The sequence below is a fragment of the Antennarius striatus genome, chromosome 16 (genome assembly GCF_040054535.1).
Source record: "Antennarius striatus isolate MH-2024 chromosome 16, ASM4005453v1, whole genome shotgun sequence".
NCBI lineage: Eukaryota > Metazoa > Chordata > Actinopteri > Lophiiformes > Antennariidae > Antennarius > Antennarius striatus.
Genome location: NC_090791.1, coordinates 19,405,203 through 19,425,747, shown reverse-complemented (window position 1 = coordinate 19,425,747; position 20,545 = coordinate 19,405,203). Strand labels below are relative to the sequence as shown.

Genomic DNA, 20,545 nt, shown 5'->3' with positions numbered 1-20,545 from the left:
TGCAAAAGTATAAAAACCTTTATATAATAGAATATGACTCTGTGTGTGGGTAGACCACGAACAGAATTCAAATGTATCTAGAAATGTACAACTTACTGAATAATTTTCACAACAGATTCCTTGTGTTATAGTAAGATGTACGTTACAAAAGCCTCAGCAAGTGAGAGACACGAGCAGTCAGAAATTTGCGTGTGCATCCACATAGTAGCTCATACCCACAAAAACCTGATTGTGCAGGTGGTTGCAGAGGTTGACATACAACAATGCAGCACTCTGAAAAATGAGGGGAAAGTATTGGAGAGAGTGATAATAGAGTTAAAAAAGGAAAGGGAGAAAAGCTATATGTCCATATCAAATAGTCTCACGGATAAATGTTCTCTCAGAGCCACTTCCATTTTATGTATTTCTATTCAGCTTTCTATCACTTTCGGGGCGAATTAAGCTCCCAAATTAATTAGGAGTTTGAATTATCCTCCTCGGTTGAACCACACTGTGAGGGATTAATTCTGCAGCTGGAATTGAAAACTTGACATTTCCCTGCAAATGTCATCTGCTACAGTTGACCTCTGGATGCTTTGCTGTCAGCGCCGTCAGACGGTGAACAATCATGTGTTCCAGAGCTTCGAAGGAGGCCTGAAGGAAGATGGTGGCATCATTGTGATGGTTACTTTCAAAATGCAGCCATTCTCACCCATTTTCACAATCTTACCAGCATCAGGTTTAAGCAGTTAAGTGTTATTTCTGTTATTTCCTGAAACGCTTAATTCTTTCTATTAAGTAAAAAAAGATTACATAATAGTAATAAGAGGGCTTTTAAAAGTGACCATTAATGAACAAATTAATATGTACTTCAAAGGAGTCACACTGCGGTTTCGGATATGTTGTTAAGTGATGTTATGAGATCACCACAGAGGGAATTTGAGTTTTGAATTGTTCAAATATTTGTGTTTTTAATTACATCACATGAATATTGATCAAATTACTTGAATATTAGATGGAAATAGTTATTTGTTAAAGAAGGAATAAATGGCATATAAAAGCTAACAACCTTTAGATGAGTATAATACCAGGTTACCAATATATCAGTTGTGTCTGACATGTATTGTAACTGGACTGAACCCAGCGGGTTTAGGATCGACTTAAACAGAAGAGGAAATACATGAGGATGGAGATATGCTGCTACCTTAGCATGCGGACCAGAGCTGGTATCCCTCCAGATTTGAATATGGCCATTAGTCCTTCGCTCTGGTGCGACAGGCTATGGAGCACGCTGGCTGCACAGCGGGCTGTCTCCAAGTCAACTGCTATTGTCATGGTGCGTACCACGGCGCCCACCAAGGCCGGAGACTGCACCAACACCCTGCGACTGGCTTCTTTACGGGTCAGCTGGTTGACGATCACGGCAGCCTTATTCACCACAACCTGGAAAGAAGAGATTTTTTTGATTTTTGCAAAAACACTTTAATCTCATTCAAACATTTTGCAGTTTTACATTAGATGAAAGCATTTAAGTGCCTCAAAACATCTTTTCCAAACAAACTTCAATCACATTTAACATGTAGAACATTTAGAACATTTAGAACATTTAGAACATTTTACAAATTTTCATCAGATGAAATTTCAAAAATACGAAACACTCAAAAACATTAAACACCAAGAAACAAAGGGAAATACAATATAAGAATTATTGCATTATAACAGGAAGTTTGCAAAAGTGAGGTGGTCATCAACTAAAGTGCATAGGACATTTTTGTAACACCAGATGTTCCTAAAGTTATTCAGGTCTTTTGTCAATTTATAGAAACCAAATTCTAGTTTTAAGCGACATCTGATGTTACAGCAAAAAACAGTAGCTGCTTCTTGAGCGGTATCGTTTTCAATTTTCCTCTTCCTGGTCACATGAATTGCAAGTTTTGCCTCCCCAGAAATAAAATTTAAAAGCTGCCACTTTCTGGAAAGAAGAGAAAATAGATGTGTAGAGTCATAAAAGACTTGTTCTTCTAAGGCAGTGGTGCAAGGTATACAGAACTACTGTATATGTACTAAAGTACCTGTTTTGTTTTTTTGTATCTCTGAAGTGATTACATTGAACTAATATGAATCTATCCACTAGGTGTCAGTATTAACCATGTAGCCAGGCTCTGATAATGTCTCTTTCAGGGAGAGAAAGCCATGCATACATCATAATACATCATAACCCTCTCCTTCAATTTATAGAGTGAGTAAAACATCAAGATACCTACAAACAGAAAGAACACAGAGTATCATCTTCAGAGCCAATACCTCTGTGTCCATTTCCAAGTGACACTGAAGCTAAAAATAGTTCAGAAAATCAGCACATGTACATATGAAGCGCATCAGTGGTCTAGTATCAATGTAAGGCCTACTCTATGCAAAACTAATAACTGTATGGGGATATTTTTTTCATGCCATCATGAAATATTGTTGAATTCATGTTCACAAAGGGACATCTGAGGGGGCCAGGTCTGCGATTTCTCAGATTCTTTCATGTACTTTTACATGATTGTGAGAAAAGTTGTTTGTCCCTGAGCTCCGGTGATAAACATTTTCTTTCCCATTGAATATGACGTACATATCACAGTCCCTCACTAATAGAGGTCATTCTGTACATTTTGACTCTTAATCAAGATTGTCACCACCAAAGTGTCGCAAATTTGTTAATAAACTATTTATTTATCCTGCTGATTCAGTTCAGTAACAGGTATTTTCATAATGAACCTTCATTTGTATTTGTAAGACAACAACACAAGTCTGAAATCTCCAATATAAAGAAATTCAATATGACATTGTCATACCGGATCATCGTCTGCCAGTAGCTTGGTGAGTTCTGGCACTGCCCTGGTTGCCAGCTCTGCATCATCCTGGTAGTTTATCAGGTGGACAATAGCTGTCTTTAACAGTTGTGAAGGTTCTGCCAGTCGCTGCACGTTGCTCTGCTGTGTAGAATCCAATTGGACCGGCATGGCTGCCTCCCCTTCTACGAGGGTCTCTGGGAACATGGCGGCCCTGACGCGCTGAGCCCGAGTTAGTGAGTACTGGCCTTCTAAATCTGTCATATGGAGATAAAAATACAGAGATAGAGGGAGCATGTTTACACTACCAAAACTCTGAAGATTAAAAATGAAAACACATTTAAAACTTGTCTGAACATAACTTACTGGGGAACTTCCTATTTTTTCTAATTTGGCTGAATGATAAAATAAGATAAAAATCTTAAAAGATGGTCATGGAGTGACAACATGACTGTCCAGAAAGGCATGATGGGACCAAATGTATGGGTCATTTTCTGATGGCAGTGAGGGAATTCATCAGTCATCTGTCATCAGTCAACAGTCATCATCTGACCCACCAAAATTCAGAGATTTGTCACATTGCTAAATCTATATGGAAACTTGAATACTTCACTGGGGTAATTTAGGACTTATTAGGACCCACTGACCCCTGTTTACATCTCCTTACACCATATGGTACTCCTCGGGTCTTCCCAGAACAGTCTGCACACCATGGCAGCCTCGCTCATTAAATGCCATGTAATCTGGGTGCAAGGTAAGACACATGGCGCACAGGGATTGTGTTTAGTATGCCTTTTCAGGCATAAAATGAAATACACCAGTGCTTGTACCAGGTGGATTTCGACAACCTCACTCATCTAAATAAGGGGAGAAGTACAGTATGTGTTATTTGATTGGTCGAGTGTTTGGCTGTATCGTCTTCAAATCCCCTGACCAACACTTCCAAATGAATGCATGTGAGTAAAGACTCTCCAATATTTAGCTGATGAAGAGGAAGAACAGGCCTATGCAAACAATCACACATTTGGCTGGTCAAGGCATAAAAATCCTTCTGATTGAGAGCTGATTATTCAGTTAAGAGTTTTCATTTAGAGTTAGTATAAATCCTTGTGGTTTGTCTTTCCCTCAGAACTGAAAAGTTAGAACTTGTTCTCAGCAAAGTCGTTGTGAAAGGACCAGTGAATTCTGCCTTGATTATATGTATTTACACTTATGATTTTATTTTAATTCCATTAAAATAAAGAATCTTTTATAAAGGAAAGTAATTGCTGAAACTTTAGAACACATGTATGTTTACCCATTTGCTTACACTGGACTTTTGTTTGTGATGTTGATAGATACAATTTACTTGCTATGATTTGTTACATAACTATTGAGTTTCTTCATCCACCTAAATTATCATGAAATTATCCTCCCTCAACTTCTGTAGCTAGATTGACAAAACAAACTAGCTACAGAAATTGAGGGAGGATGCGCTCTTATTTTCTCCTTTCTAATAAGGTCATTTTGAATGTGATGATTCCGATTAAAGAGGCATTACCTTGTTTCATGATCTCACTGCCTTCTTGCACAGTAACACAATTCCCAGGCAAACAGGTCAGCTAGGGAGAGCTCACACAATCTCTATAAACCATGCACACTGAAATCAGTTTTTCTATGTCAGTCAAAACGCCATTTTTTCAAAGAGGATCCAGAGAATCCTGTGACTGTACAATCGTCTAGGAGCAGTGCTGGCTGTGGGAGAGATTTCATTGAAATAAACAATATCATCATGCCACTATGTTCTAACTATATATTTGCCAGGTTGCAGCTCTGTGTTCATTTCATTATTTGTCCATCTTTTGCCCAGTAAGATCCAGAAACGGCATTTAAAGGAAGGTTGTGTACACACACCGCTGGAGTGGAGAAGTTTCTATTATTTTATGTGCTTTGACAAAGTCAGTGTTTATGTCATCTAATATTAGTCATGAAAAACAAAATCTGCAGCATCCATACTTTGTCACAATATTCATGAAAAATAATTACAATTCTATTCAATTCTAAATTAATTCTAAACTTAACATGCTAAATACTGAAAAAAGGAACTTCAGTATTGTAAACAAAATGTATTAACCATTATTAACTCTTCAGCAAATGTCTAACCTGCACTCTTTCTATTTCCCTGTCCAATGCATGCATGGATAGGATGTCATGAGTGTTACATTTTACACCCGTGTAGTGGGTCCCGGGTTCCTCCTGGTGCAGGCCGTCTGTCTGTCCGTCTGTCCGTGGTATGGTGCTTCCAAAAAATAGCTTGACATGAATTAATCTAGTTTATTGAATGCTATTTAAATTGCTTTGTGATGCATTGATTTTTAAATCTTGTAAACAAGCTTAGCGATGCTACATCTGGCAATGCTGCAGCTTGTATAATAATGTGAATGTCAGAAGTATATATTTTCTGACCCACATAGATTATATGATAAGTGTCACACATTAAAGGGGTCCTATTATAAAAACAACCCACATTTTTTCAGGTCTCTACACATACATGGTGGTCCTTCCTAACCCTACCAAATACTACAATCTGGAAAGCAAATGCTTCTTACATCAATAAATATTTGGAATCTTTTTGAATTCTTGGCTGACAGAATCAAAATGATCAGATTCATAAAGCGCCGCATGTGACGTCACAGGTGGGGCATAATTGACCTATCCTGAGTGGAGCTTGTTCAGGTTACGGTAGCAGTGTGTGGTAATGTCCCGTCTCAGACCTACACACTGAAAGTTCCTCACAAGCTGTTGAAGTCAGCTAGCATTTGGCTAACTAGTTAGACCTACTTCAGTCATGTGTGTGTGTGTGTGTGTGTGTGTCCCCGCGTAAAGGTGTATCCTCAGCGTCATAGCGAACACAGCTGTGTATATCTTAAGTGACTACACCGCTCATAAACACACAGCCTCACCCTTTATTTACAGCCTAATAGATATTCGCTGTCACCAGTCAAATAAACCCTGCATGTGAAATAATCCAGGCAGAAATCCATATGTGAATTCATCACTCATTCCCAACCTTGTGAGAGACAAAGGGTGGATAAGTTCACACACACACACACACACACACACACACACACACACACACACACACACACACACACGCACACACACACACACTGAGAGCGTAAGAACTGAACACAGAGGGAGATAGAGAGAGAGAGAGCGAGAGAGAGAGAGAGAGAGAGAGAGAGAGAGAGAGAGAGAGAGAGAGAGAGAGAGAGAGCACCTTTTTATCTTATTTATAGTTTCTTATGAGTATGAGTGGAGTACTATATTGATACATTCCTCCTCCTCCTCATTGTGACGTAGGTTAATGGACGGAGATCAAGTAGGGACGGCGCCCAAGAGCCAGCAGTTCAATATGCTCACATGCTTTGTTTTAACGCTTACCGGTAACACTTTATTAGACTGCATTAAATTTGCTCCCCGGTGTTGTGAGCAAGCAATCTCTCATTGTCTGTGACGATTGTCGGGAAACAGCTTTAATTATGTCCTTTAAATATTGGTTGTCATCCCCACTGACTTTTGTCCCATTTGCAAACACTGTGTGTTTTAAATCCTTCGCGATGTTTAACAGTGGTCTCGGTAGGATCAGCTCGTGTAGATTTTACACAATGACTCATGGAGCCACGTTCGGCTGACCGAGAAAGCAGCTCCACACTTAGTGCAGAGAAATCAACGCTTATTAACAACAGAGAAAAACACAGGAGAAATAATGAAATACATCGTAACAAAGTTACTGAAAGAAAAGTTCCAGACTATGGCGATCAATCCAACGCTAGTGTGCATGCGTTCACGTGGTGCATGTAAACAAAACGCATGCGAAACCGATGGGGGAGGGAGATGTTGAGAGAGATAGCACAGAGGCACATCCATTAACACAGAGCATTTCGGGGCGGAAGTGACTATCAATATTCAGTCAAAGATATTGAGGACCACGGATCACTTTGGGGCCAGACAGTTCAATGTAGTTGGACATCTGGCAGCTGAATGACATGAATTAAAAAAAATCATAATATGGGACCTTTAAGATGATTATTTTACACTGCAAGATCTGATAGGCCCCAACATGACACACAACCTGTATTTCAAATAAAGTAGCAGAACACAAGATGATAGACCATCATGTCTTCAAGGAGATGAATGAATGAAAGAATGAAGAAAAAAACAAATGCATCTAGATATGAATGAATATGAATATGGTTGTACTGAATGTCAGTCTGCCACCAAAGTTGTGTTCTGTCCCTTTTCAGTTTAGATTTGAATAACACTATTTTCGTACATTGTAAATAATGGTTAAGAAGAGCTTCTCAGTGGACTAAACTTGAAGTCTACTGCTACACTTTTCTGTAGCAGTAGACCAGATACCGTGTTACCTTTGACCTTCCACATCTGTCCCAGCTGTTCTTTCAATCCCTGGTATTCTCAACGTTTATGTGTTCCTTCTTCCTGACTTTGATGACAGCTGATTTCACCACATCTATCACCACTGCCCTCTTTTGTTCTTTGTCCACCACCACTCTGCTTGTTTGGTTAGTGAGCAGTTGTTTGTCAGTGTGGTAGCTGGAGTCACACAGTTCCTTGGCTGGACTGTCACTGCATGAAGACAGGTTATCAGTAGTAGTTGGATGGGATGGGTCCCATCTGGGGGGTCCTTCATGATTAGGACTGTCCTACCCATAGTTAGCCACTCTGGGTTAGTCTTGTCAGCAGCTATTCCACTTCCATGCTGCTAAGAGTGTTGTTAGCGTCTCCAGCCAGTATGTGTGGATCATATTGTGGCTTGGTGCCATCCAGCTCATTAACTTTCACACACTTTCTTGGATATCTGCCATTGAGATGGTCACTTTTTCCTTTTGTTTTCCTCTTAGGTTGCTCTAGTCAGTTCTGAGATCCACTAACCATTGGGCATTGGTGTGTGAGTTTCCTATACGCTCCTCCAGAATTTTTTCATTGGTGGGTCTATTGTTACTTCCCTGCCACTGTGAGAACACCTTAGCTGGTTCAGTGAACTTTTTTTCATTCTTCTGGCTTCTATCTCCTTAGTGTATCTCTGTAGCCTGATGACCAGAGCTGTCAGTCTCTGTTTGACAGTTTTGAGTGCCTCTTGTATTGACAGCTTCTATTCACTCCTACTTGCTTTATTCACCATGTTTCCTTTCTGCAGCTCTGCTCGTGTGCTGACCTCGCTCCTTATTGCCTTTATCTTGGCTTCTAATCATCTCTTAGATGGACTGTAATGCTTCTCTGGCATGTTGTCTATCCCTACCATAGATCCCTTGATGATTACTGTTGCTGTACTGTGTGTCAGCGTATTGTTTTCTGTGATAATTCCCATTGGGATTGTACTTACTGCAGCATGCACAGCCTCTGGCAGCTGCTCTGAAGGTATTTGACATCATCTTCAGTATTTCAATCTTTCATCTCAGGTCAGCAGCTCTTGTGTTGAGGTTGTTTGTATCTATCTAGGGTTGGTCCCCAATCTGGGGTTGGTACCCAATCTCACATGGATGCTGACGACATCACCCTGTTGTCCTGGCTCCTCCAGTCTGTAGTGTTGTTGCCATGGTCCATCAATCTCCATCAAATTTTTCAGCACAGTTGTTGGAAGACTGAGGCAATACATGTTTCTTTGGTAGCCTTGGTTGTGGATTTTGAAGTATCCATAGGTCCCACTATACTCATTGCATGTATCCCTTCACTGTAAGGTTACTCATATACTACCTGTATCCTGTACCTGTACCTGTATGTATGCATGGTCTAACACAATTTGTATATGCATGTAATTGTAGTGTGGAGTGAAAAAGACAATTTCCCCATAGGGGATATTAAGTGGACTTTCTTTCTTCTCTGTCTTTCTTTCGCATCCCAACAGTTTTCCATCCTGCCCTGGTTTTCTAGAAAATAATGCAGACCTTGTTGACTAGGCTGGTTTGAATATATCATTCATGTATACCGTCACTCTTGAGGAAGGCTAGTTGGTAGGCTGGCTAGAGGAACATTATTTTAGGCAGCTTTACTAATCTTAGTTCTCATATGATGGATTGTGCACAAAACTGATTATAGCTTCATACAAAATAAAATGAAATTGTAAGGAGATATTATTATTTAAAGCATCTATGAATTAATACTAAGATGACTATAGGTTTCATTGAAATGTGTTAATGGAGTCTGTGACATACAGACAGATAACTTCCAAGTAAATAAACATTTCAGAAAATAAATAGTTATTAGCCAGCAAATGGGCCATTCTATTATATATTACAGCAATCCATTTACTCTAATTAAAGCTGGAAATGCAGGGGGAAAAAAGATACACAACAATAAAGACTGTGGAGAAATCTGTTGATGCCCAGAGAGAAAGTATAAGATGATTATAACCAATATGGACAATAAAAGGAAAAACAAGCACATCAATTAGTGACATCATGACTCTTCTGCTGCTGAAGATCCTACCTGTAGGGCTCTCTAGTACACCAGTAGCTGTGGATCCTCCTACTCCAGCAGTGGCAGAGGTAGGAGTAGCATTAGTACTGGTGGTAATACTGCCAATGTACTTCTTACAGCCACTATACTCAGTGCTGCTTTCATCATCCTGGACTGTAGTTGCTCCTGATTGGATGCCAGAGTCTGAGGCGTAGTAGGTCTGCTGCCACTCCGCCACTTTCATGACACTATCCGCCTCATTCACTGCAAGGAGGAACACATGACTGCCATCTGGTACAACATGACGTGCTACAACTAATACCACTAATACTACTACTATTGAATGAAAGAACTGCAGTAACATGTGCTTAAAATGAAGATGATGTCGTAAGCTATAGTATCTCACCCAGTTGTCATTGGTCCAGCTGATGAAAGCTAATAAAGTTCTTTCAAATGACATCACCAGGTATCACAGCAGTCTGTGTGTGAATGGGTGAATGCTGGCTTATGTGGTCAGTGAGGCACTGTTTGAAGAAGCTAAAATCTGACTTTTACCATTTTAGCAATAGTATTACAGCCATTAATCACATCAATCACATAAAATGTCTAATCCTTGAAGTTAGACAAACAGGCAGAAGTTGTATGTTCTGTGTTTGGGTTATGTGTCAAGTTTATTGTCATTTGTATTTTTGGTATTGCTGAATACATAAGTGGGTGTCTTGTGTTACATCCATCCATTTTTATTTTTACTTCTGGGGTGTATGATGGTATTTGATGCTGGTATGATTTCGTTAGACATCAGTGTAAACGTCTAAATCGTAACAATATCGTCTCAGATCATCTGGTTGGATTCTAAATTGACTTTAAGAAGAGAGAGAGCAGCACACTCCATGGTCAATTCACAAGACATCCTCAATAGAAGAGACAACCTTTCTAAGCAATACAGAAGCAACCAAATGAGTCAGTACAGTCAATTTTAAATAGACAGCAGAATTTATCTTCCCTTAAATGATGATGACAATCTGCTGTCAGATTCACTGTGAAGTACAGATCCCTCATGATCACTGTGGTCATTAAATGAAGCTTTAAAAGTAAATGATCTTCAGTGATTCATTCTGTGAGACACCTGAGAATAATTTTCTACTATTACTCCCACTCGCTGCCACTCAAACAAATGGCTGGTATGCTTTCTTTATTTCCTTAGTTTTCCTCTGTTTATCTCCAACCTAGGCCTGATTGTCAATATAGATTAAGTCTAACTGATCTAAATGTCATAAACACCTAACCATAAATTACTTTGGGAGAATCATGAAGACATATGCCTTCAAACTGTATGTATTATTTGATAGTGTTTTTGATGGCCTGACCATGTGTCAGTCCATAGGTTCTAAGGAGCCTTTCTTCCAGCCTAAAAAAGGGTCGCTAAATACAAACCGTTTCAAATGAACCGTTTACCACAGTAGGAAAGGAACAGAATCACAGATGTACGCAGTATTAACTGTAAATCGGTATTCAATCTCTAACAGATGGTTGGCTGCTAGGGTTATATTACACTTACTTTGCATGGACATCTTTTACGTCCACTGGCACCACTACCTTCACTGACCTGCAGAGAAGCACAGTAGGTATTAGGGTTGCCAATCAGACGCAAACAACATTCAAGCCAGACATTTTATGGTCCATTAAATCTTTAATCATGATATTTGTCAGTCTCAGCTCAAATATGTGTGCGCGTAATGGGTTTGGCTTCAAACGCCTGACTCTTCACCTCGTCATGCTGCCTCTGGGTCCAAACTACAACAACCATCCCATTCAACATGTTCAGCAATGAGTTTTTCTTCATTACCCTATACTAGAATACATATTCACATGCTGCACTGGAGGGCTTCATTTAATTTTGCAAGGACGAACCTTGTCAGCTTGTAATAACATCCATCACTTTTCCAATGAAATTCAACAGATGCAAATGACAATTATTTAAATTTATCCTTTGATGCTTCTATGGATCTAGTGTTCAGACTTATTTGATGCAAATAGCAGAAAAAAAGAGATGTTTGTTGTTTCAAGCAATATATTTCAACCGGCTGTGAACCAAGCCTAATAAGAGCAGACAAGTCCTCATCATTGTCTTCAGTCCAGTGTGCCTCCATTGGTTCAGATGTGTCAATAATAGTGAAGCTTTACCTGTCCCGAAACACAAATTCCTAATGCTAATTTTGAAATTATCACAGAGCGCTAACTACTACTAACTACTATGCAAATAAGGCTGTGGATTTGATAATTGTTTTTTTTTTTTTCGTGAACAGCACATAAATATGTGGAAAGTTATAAAGCTATTGTGAAAATTCATTTTCATGTTTGTATTATATAAGGGGGAATTATTTTTCCACACATGTTAGTAATCATTGCACACGCACATTGCACATATACAGTATGTTATATATATACATATATACATATACAGTACATATATATATATATATATATATATATATATATATATATATATATATATATATATATATATATATACATACATATACATATTTTATATATATGCTGCATGGGGCATATGTCCCTGTTGCTGTTCCACCACCCAGAGATGTTCCGGGGGTTAATGGAGCGAAACACCAGTGAAGGGTGCCCCCCTCCGGCTGATGACCCTGCAGTCTGTTCAATGGCACCATCAGAGGTGCACCAGCCAGAAATGCCAAGCAGGTGCGAGCACCTGTGCTTACATATACATATATCACAGGCCCAAATGCACACACGCACACACACACACACACACACACACACACACACACACACACACACACACACACACACACACACACACACACACACACACACACACACACACACACACACACACAGGCACACACACACACACACAGGCACACAAGGGGCTTGTAGGGCATGCAAATGATGGTAACAGGTAGAGCGGCAGGCAGCTCCCTTGTGGGGCGCCTGATGAGCAGCTTATAAATTAGATAGTGCCTTGCTCAAGGGCACCACTGCAGTGCTTAGGAGAATAACTGGCTCCTCCACTGCCAGTTCACACTCATTCATTATTCATAATGAATAAGTGTGTGTTTAAGTTGTTTAAAAAATAACACAAATGCTGCCATGATAAGAAATTCATTCTTTCAGCCAAAAAGGTTCACAACAAGTGAAATGTCAAAGCTGTGAAGACTGTAACAGTCCACAGAGCACACTTATCTGATCCCCTGAAGCAACAACTGAAGAAAGGTCACAGCAGCTTCATTTCCCTGCCAGGAGCTTTTAACAGGCTGCTGCTGCCTGGAGGGAATCCACTGATGCTCAGAGGTGGATGAAGTCTCTGTGTGACTGCATCTCTATCACTCCATACCACAACACAGGTACGTGTGTGTGTGTGTGTGTGTGTGTGTGTGTGTGTGTGTGTGTGTGTGTGTGTGTGTGTGTGTGTGTGTATGTGTGTGTGTGTGTGTGTTTGCTAGATTTCTATACTGATCCACAACACACTATCCGATTCTTTGTTTTCTGTCAACAGTACAAATATGATACAGATTTACTTTGCAGATTTTTTTAATGAATAAATTGACATTGAAATATTTTCATGTGATGGGTGTGTCAGTAAAGTAACGGAGGCAGGTAGCAGTAAGTGGGCAAATCATCACATTAGCAATAATGATTGCAGCTCTTTTGTGAGTACTAATATAATGCCAGCCTGCAGCAGACTAAAAGACTAAACGTGAACCAAAAAAGCTCCTTGAACATTTATGTTTGTTATTTCTGGTTTCCAAAATAGGGATTTGGTCTTTCTACTGATCGTAATCGTCATAAGCAAGCCCAGCATCCTGGCCAGCCAAAGTCAGCTTACTGCTCCATTCAGCCCCAGAGACGATTTTCGAGGCAGATGCAGGCATTTACTCCACGATGCACTTCTGGAGCTCATCATATACTCACCACAAACCTTTCTGGTCTCCTGTAATTCTGTGCTAAATCATTACAGCTCCCTCAACGGTAACTATGTGTTTTCCCTCGTTCCTTCCTGGTTAGACCAACATTTCCTTCACATCTCAGGAAGCCTAAGATACAGCTGACGCACGGAGGGAACTGAGCAGATAAGGTAGATGGAACATTTCTCATACAGCGCCTTCTCTGTTTTACTTAAATTATTTATTTTATTAGGGTATTCCATAGTTTAATATCCATAGATCGTTTGAGATACATAATATATAAATATATATTTATTAAAAAAGTTTGGGGCTTGGATCTTAAAATCTTAAACCCAAGCCCGAGTCCAAAAAAGTCCAATCCAATTTTGGGTCGGGTCTGGACTCGGGCTTAAGATATTAATTCTAGTCTGTAGTGCTACTGTAAATTGTAAATTGTTGATAATATATGTTAATATGTTTATCATATGTGAATATACATCCCCCACTGCGGGACAATAAAGGGTTATTTTATCTTATCTTATTCTATTTCATATCAAATTTATAGGGCTGACTGTCCACACTGTTTTAACAAGTGTCCAAATGGAATCTTGCTCTGTTCAGACTAGGCCACATTATTGGCTGATCTGACAGCAACAACAACGGGACAGAGGCATCCTCTACTAGCCTGTATTGGCTCTTGTAGTGCACAGAGTGATGTCACAGACTGTCAAAACTGATCGGTGTGTTTGGAGCTGTGCAGACTGAGGCGCATCCGACCAAATGAGATTTAAAGCTACTAAAGTGGTTTCAAAAAATCGGATTTTATGTGGTACGTGACTGTTCACACTACAAAAGAGCCATCCGCTTTCAATCTGAATGGGCTAAAAATCGGATTTGGCAGCCAGTCTGAATGCAGCCTACGTCTTGGGATTCCCCCCAAGCCAGACGTCTGGGCATCCCTGCTCAAATCCCTGCTCAAATCCCTGCCTCTGGTTGATTGGTTGGTTGGTTGGATGGTTGGATGGATGAATGGAGATATTCACACTCACTTGTGCCTCCATATAACCTGACACTATATCTTACAGTGTGTCAAAACTCCTGGTCAAAAGTTCAACACAATAAGGCGTCCATTTGGCCAAGAGCCATGTGTAAAGACTTTGCTAAACAAATTATGATTCCAGAATTCTCTTTTCGGGCTCCTTCTGCATGAGTGCCATCATTACCAACAAAACGCTGTACATAACAGTAGGGTGAACCATATATACTACAGAATCTGTGATTGGACTCAATTCCTGAAATGTGCCAGTACTCTAGCATTTTTTAATTTAGTCTACATAACTGTTAACTTGCAAGACTTGAAACCATCAACACAGTTCACTACTGCACAAGCAATGTGCAATGCAATGATTCCTATTTTTCTTAGAGAAGAACTGAGGGAACTGACTGCCTTTGTTCATTCACACAGAGCAAAACAACAAAGACATAACAGTGCCCCGGTCTGTGAGTTTAGATGGCATGGTGGTGGTAACGTGATGAATAACAATAGTTGCATCTAGTGTGACATTTCACAGACGTCTCAAGCAGCCTGTTCTGAACAATCGAATCGCATGACAACATTGGCCATCTTTTACTGTATGTTTTCTGTCACAGAGAGGTTGATCTCCCTTAAGACCTCTCACTCTTTCCTGTGACATTTTGTGTGTGTGTGTGTGTGTGTGTGTGTGTGTGTGTGTGTGTGTGTGTGTGTGTGTGTGTGTGTGTGTGTGTGTGTGTGTGTGTGTGTGTGTGTGTGTGTGTGTGTGTGTGTGTGTGTGTGTGTGTGTGTGTGTGTGTGTGTGTGTGTGTGTGTGTTCCATATATTTCCAATGGAGATCAAGTCTGGTTGCAGGCCAGTCAGCACCTTGACTTGCTTAACTCTGAAGGTGTGCCATTGTAAGGCTTCAGAATGTGTCATGGCTTCTCAACACTGACAAGTCGAGGCATTCCCAGGCTCTCCAGCGTGCCCTCCGTCTTCTCCTTGACCTCTTCCTAGTAGGACATCTCAGCTGGCTTCGCTCCGTATGGTTATACCGATGTCAATTTTGAGTGTTTTCTGAGAATAATCTATCATTTCAGAGCCCTCTCCACTTCCCTCCAAGTTCGTCTCCTTCACCTCTGCTTCCTCATTCGTCCTCTTCCCCTGTGTTTCTTGAGTCACAAGCAAACCCTCTCCCAATCAATCTCCATCCTAAATATACTCTGTTCAGTCCTCGGTTCCCTGCCAGGTTGTTAGTGTTTATCCAACCTCCAGCATTCCTGTTTCCTACCTGATTGACCTGTACTGATTCTACCTGGTTCCTGACCTCTGCCAGATGCCTTCTCCTCCTAGGATTTGTTTGCCTGTTTTCTTGAACTGGTTTTCTGAACTCTGCTTTGAATTGAATTTGAACTTCAGTTCCACATCTGCCAACTCCCCTCTCGTAATTTTGGGTTCCTTGTGTCAGTTTTTCATCTTACTCAAGAGGCTTTTTCAGGTCTGAACAGCAAGTGAGGTTTTCCAGATATTTCACCTAGTGGGAGTGGATAAGGCTGTTTAGTAGAATTTTTAAAACCCAGACATGTTTCTCTATATGAAGATGAGATGACAAGAGCTGGTAACGTCTTTTTGTTTCGTGTCCTGTTGATTTTATTCAAGACATTTAGAGATTTGCTATGATCCAATAACTGAGTTTTCACAAACATTACTGTATATAACAATATACAGTGATACCTCTGTACTCGACCGCCTCTATACTCAACCAAATCAGTGCTCGACCAAAAAATTCGAGTAGAAAATGTATCGGACCCCGAACCGATTTTCGGTGCTCGACTAGCCGAGTCGACCCGAACGCGCTCCTCGGCTGCGCTCCTCGGCCAGCGGGTAAGCGTCAGTTCGACTCAGACCGCCAGCGGAGTAACACGTACGCAAATTACGTACGCGAAGATGTACGGAAATTATAGCAAAATATGAAAGTAGTGTACGAATGTCCGACCTCACGTCGCAGTACAAAATGAAAGTCAACCATTTCCACTATCTTGAAGCAGAAGCAACTGACAATGGACAGGTTCCTTCTTAAAGAATAGAGGAAGGCTACTGCCCAGCCAGATTCACCTCCACGGAAGAGAGAGAGAAGGGAGAAAACCCCTGGAGGCGCGTTACCTAGCGTCATCATGGAAGGGATTCCCCTTCCATGATGACGCTAGTGCCATCAACCGCTCTCTAAAACGTAAAGTAAATTATACAAAATGGTTTAAAATGCTTTATCTTTATCATGTACTGCTTGTGCACATTTACGTATTCATTGTTGTTTAGATACACGTTCTTATCATATTTTAGGTATTTTTCTAAATGGTAAGAACGGATTAAAATACTTTCCATTATTTCTTATGGGAAAATTGGTTTCGGTGGTCGAACAAATCGGTGCTCAACCACCACCTCAGAACGGATTATGGTCGAGTACAGAGGTATCACTGTATCTTTGTCTGCAAGGATCAGAAGGGCATTGATGAAAATCATCTCAGTCATCACACTAATGCTTTACGTCATTGATTCTCACGTACAGAGATTTGTCCAGCTATATGGATGATATAACGGTTGATAGATGGTCTTTCGACAATGAAACCCTCTAATTGTCAATAGTGAGAAAAGTGAACCTCTTTCCATCCTTGTTGGTCACTGACTGACTTTAGAAGATGCCACTCTCAAAGCCAATCATGACACTATCACCTTTTACAAAGCATTGCATTTACCAGTGGAATGATTTAATCTGGAAATTCAGAGAATTCAAAATCCACCCTTTCTGTGGATGGAGCTGATACAACCAGATTTGATTCACAAATACCAACATTGAAGATATGATTCCAGACTTGACTGGTACGGGGAAACAGCAGGGAGTCAGAGACAGAATGAAGTTTCTATTTCATTATTTCCCTTGAAAATTTACTTTAGTTGTTTTGTTCATTTTGTTTTGTTCATTTTCAGAAACCTCAACAATGTATCCATCTGTACTATTGGAGCGTAAGTCAGTTATGTCTGTAAAACTCATTAAATCTATCAAACACCAGCATTTAAAAAGCTGCTGAGAATATATATTGTTATCCAGCTGGTAGGCATCCCATAAAATCTAATCAGTTCTTACGCTCTCAGTGTGTGTGTGTGTGTGTGTGTGTGTGTGTGTGTGTGTGTGTGTGTGTGTGTGTGTGTGTGTGTGTGTGTGTGTGTGTGTGTGTGTGTGTCTTCTGCAGCCTTTGGCCTCTCCAGACTATGAAAAGGTTCAGACAGTTTAGTGAACAAAATAAAATCACCTATTGCCACTCTGCATCTGCCTCCTTGTGCCGTGTGTTTGGGTTTGAGCTCAAACCCAGTCTTGAATAATTAAGTGACTACATACAATTTTCAAATTTCACTTTTCATTGCATATACATTAGCAAGAATAAGTAGATGTACTAACACTTTAATTTATTTCAATGTACAATAATAATTTATTATATTTACAAATTTAAATATTCAGATATTTTTTGGTTCTGAAGAATATTCAAAGAATATAAAGGATTCGCTCCTACATTTTCTCATATTGCGAATAAATGGTTAATAGACCAACTGTCTAGTGTAATTGATCCTCAGAGCGCTTTATAACACAAACCCGCATTCATCCATTCATGCTAACATTCATACAGTGGTGGCATTTGTCCTCTGCAAAGAACCACCTGCTCATTAGGAGCAATGACCATTCAGTCCATCACTCACATACCAGTGGAACACACACTGAGAGCAAACACATCCCAACCATCTACCAACTACTACCAACCATCTCATAAATGGATAACTACAACATAGCAACAGCTCTCTCTAGCTCCATCTCTCTCTCTCTCTCTCTCTCTCTCTCTCACACACACACACACACACACACACACACACACACACACACACACACACACAGAGAGAGACGAAGACTGAGTTCAGACACAGACAATCGTACACAATCCACAAAATGAAGCTTACAGAGTGTCTGACAAGAGGACTTCAAACTGAGAGGAGGAAGAGGAGGAAGATGAATACAGAGATGCGTTTTGTCACCTGTCACTGACCCCGTCAGCTCTGCTGAAACAACCATCTAGGCCTGTTGTTTGTGTCTCTGTGTGTCCTCTGAAGTTGTGGTTTTGTATGTCCATGTGTTACAGCATGAGTTGTCAACCAGCTGCAGTGATTGTAATGACATTGTGAACCCTACTGATGGCTATTCAATCACACACATGGTGGGGAGAACAAATGCATACCAATAGTTCTGTGGCAGGTGCATGATACTTCTAAAAATGGTTTTCTGTTCATTGAGGGGACTGTGTGGGGGGAACGTACGTACCACTATGTGTACAAAAACCACACCAGGAAAGTATCAATATACTGTGTGTACCAGTAAAGCAACAGCAGCAACAACAATGGGCTCTTCCAACAACACTAACACTGTGGCCTCTCTATAACTTTTGGATTTTTAATTTAACTGGAGTATTTGGCAGTCTCCAACCCCTAGTTTCGAAACAATTCTCTTCTTTAAACACTGTCTGTATGTATTGGTCTGACACACAACCATGTACAGCATTAGCTAGGTAATCGCATACAGGAGGTCATTGACTAGAGCTTCTTCCTTCTTCCAATCAAACAGAACATAAAAACAATAACAAAACAGAAAACGGGTGTTATACATTTAATAGTAACAGAATAGCAATAGAAAATTTAAATGTACATGAAGCAAAGCGAGGGCACTTCTGGGAGATCAATCGAAAATTCTGAAGAATTTTGACGAATCCTCCAATAGTTCTATCAAAGTCGTTTGCTAACCTTACACATCTGTTCAAGGTGCTCCTTTGGCCTCTAGTTTGTCCATCTTTTCACACTCCCTATAATATTCGACTACACCTGGACAAACATCTGCTGGACCCTCATCAGAACGAAGGGGCTTTCTCCGGACCAGATGAAAACAATGATGATCAGGAGTGCAGAGCAGTTGGTGAAATACGAGCAATAAAGACAAACAAGAATTGTTACTACACCAAAGATAAGTACAACAGAGTCACTTCAATGGTGGGAATTCTACACCAATTTTGGAAACGTCTAGTATTACATGGAACAGTTGAAAAAACCAACATCACCAATGTTAGAAACATGGATTAATGAACAAAAAAACATGGAATTCTAATAAAATGGGATAACATTAAGTCTGAGACTTTAAAGAGCATGTTGATATCTTTTGACAATATAATAACATGTGAAACTGTTGGAACAAACTGGTTAACTCTTGTATAAACACTGTCTGCTGAAAGAGGTGAATATGATCGTTCTATTCTTGTGGAGAACACTGGCAAGGTTTACTTCTTGTTTTCGACTATACATGATGTTAACAAACCTTGTGTTTCTAGGAGGAATGTAAATATGGTTATACTCTAGGGTAAAAGGCTAATATCTGGAAGTGGATAAGAGTATGAACATCTGTCAAAAATCAATGTCTGAACTGGTTGAAAACATTTAATATCTGAGTTTGTTGACAACATATTGTAATGAGAGAGATGTTTGCTGATTCTGGGGGATGGCCTATTGACTTCTACCCATCGGCCCTTTTTCATCGGAGGTTGTTGTTGATGTTGTAAATGTGAAGTCTGTTATATTAACATGTCCGGAAAAAATTAACTAAGTAAATAAATATTACTGGGACTGCCAAGTCTATCACAATCACTGTTGGTCAGTCTGGAACGTAAAGTTCCACAGGATTCTGACTTGGAGACCTCTAATCCTCACAACGTTGGACTTTAGGTGAAAACTACACGCAATGACGCAAAGTTTGATTTGATGTTGATAACATTGTCAACCAAGTACATGGCCAATTACATACCAACACGGGCGGCATGGTGGCTAGCACTGTTGCCTCACAGCAAAAAGGTCATGGGTTCAAACCCCAGCAATTCCAACATGGCCTTTCTATGTAGAATTTTCATGTTTTCTCCGTGTCTAAATGGGTTTTCTCCAGGAACTCCAGTTTTCTCCCAACATCATGAAAAGCGTGCATCTAAAGACCTTTAGGTCATGTTGGGCCACAGTGGCAAGCGCGCCCAGGCTGGAGCAACCCGACCAACTCTCCATCTGACCTTGTAATTGCGTTGTACGATTGTATAATGACCAATGAAGCTTCTTTTTCTTTTCTTTCTAACTGAAATCTTTTTTCCTTGTAATGCTGCATGATTGTCCAGTAAAAGGAAAATTGAAGAGATGTGACAATTTTTTGCTCATGTTTTAGATAAATTCCCACAGAAAAGCCTTGTATTATAGTGGAGAAGCTGTTT

General features: G+C 40.1%; 1 protein-coding gene across 2 annotated transcripts in view; it reads right to left on the bottom strand.

The window, feature by feature from the left end:
* The window catches only part of LOC137609184 (junction plakoglobin-like), a 66,206-nt gene that overhangs the window by 31,299 nt on the left and 14,362 nt on the right, over positions 1 to 20,545 (bottom strand). For both annotated transcript variants that reach the window (XM_068336015.1, XM_068336016.1), the window contains exons 2-5: positions 10,831 to 10,878; positions 9,303 to 9,536; positions 2,817 to 3,070; positions 1,184 to 1,422 (exon numbers count right to left, since the gene is read on the bottom strand). In XM_068336015.1, coding sequence (XP_068192116.1) covers positions 1,184 to 1,422; positions 2,817 to 3,070; positions 9,303 to 9,536; positions 10,831 to 10,843 — 740 coding nt within the window. In that variant the 5' untranslated portion in view covers positions 10,844 to 10,878. The remainder of the gene's footprint in view (positions 1 to 1,183; positions 1,423 to 2,816; positions 3,071 to 9,302; positions 9,537 to 10,830; positions 10,879 to 20,545) is intronic.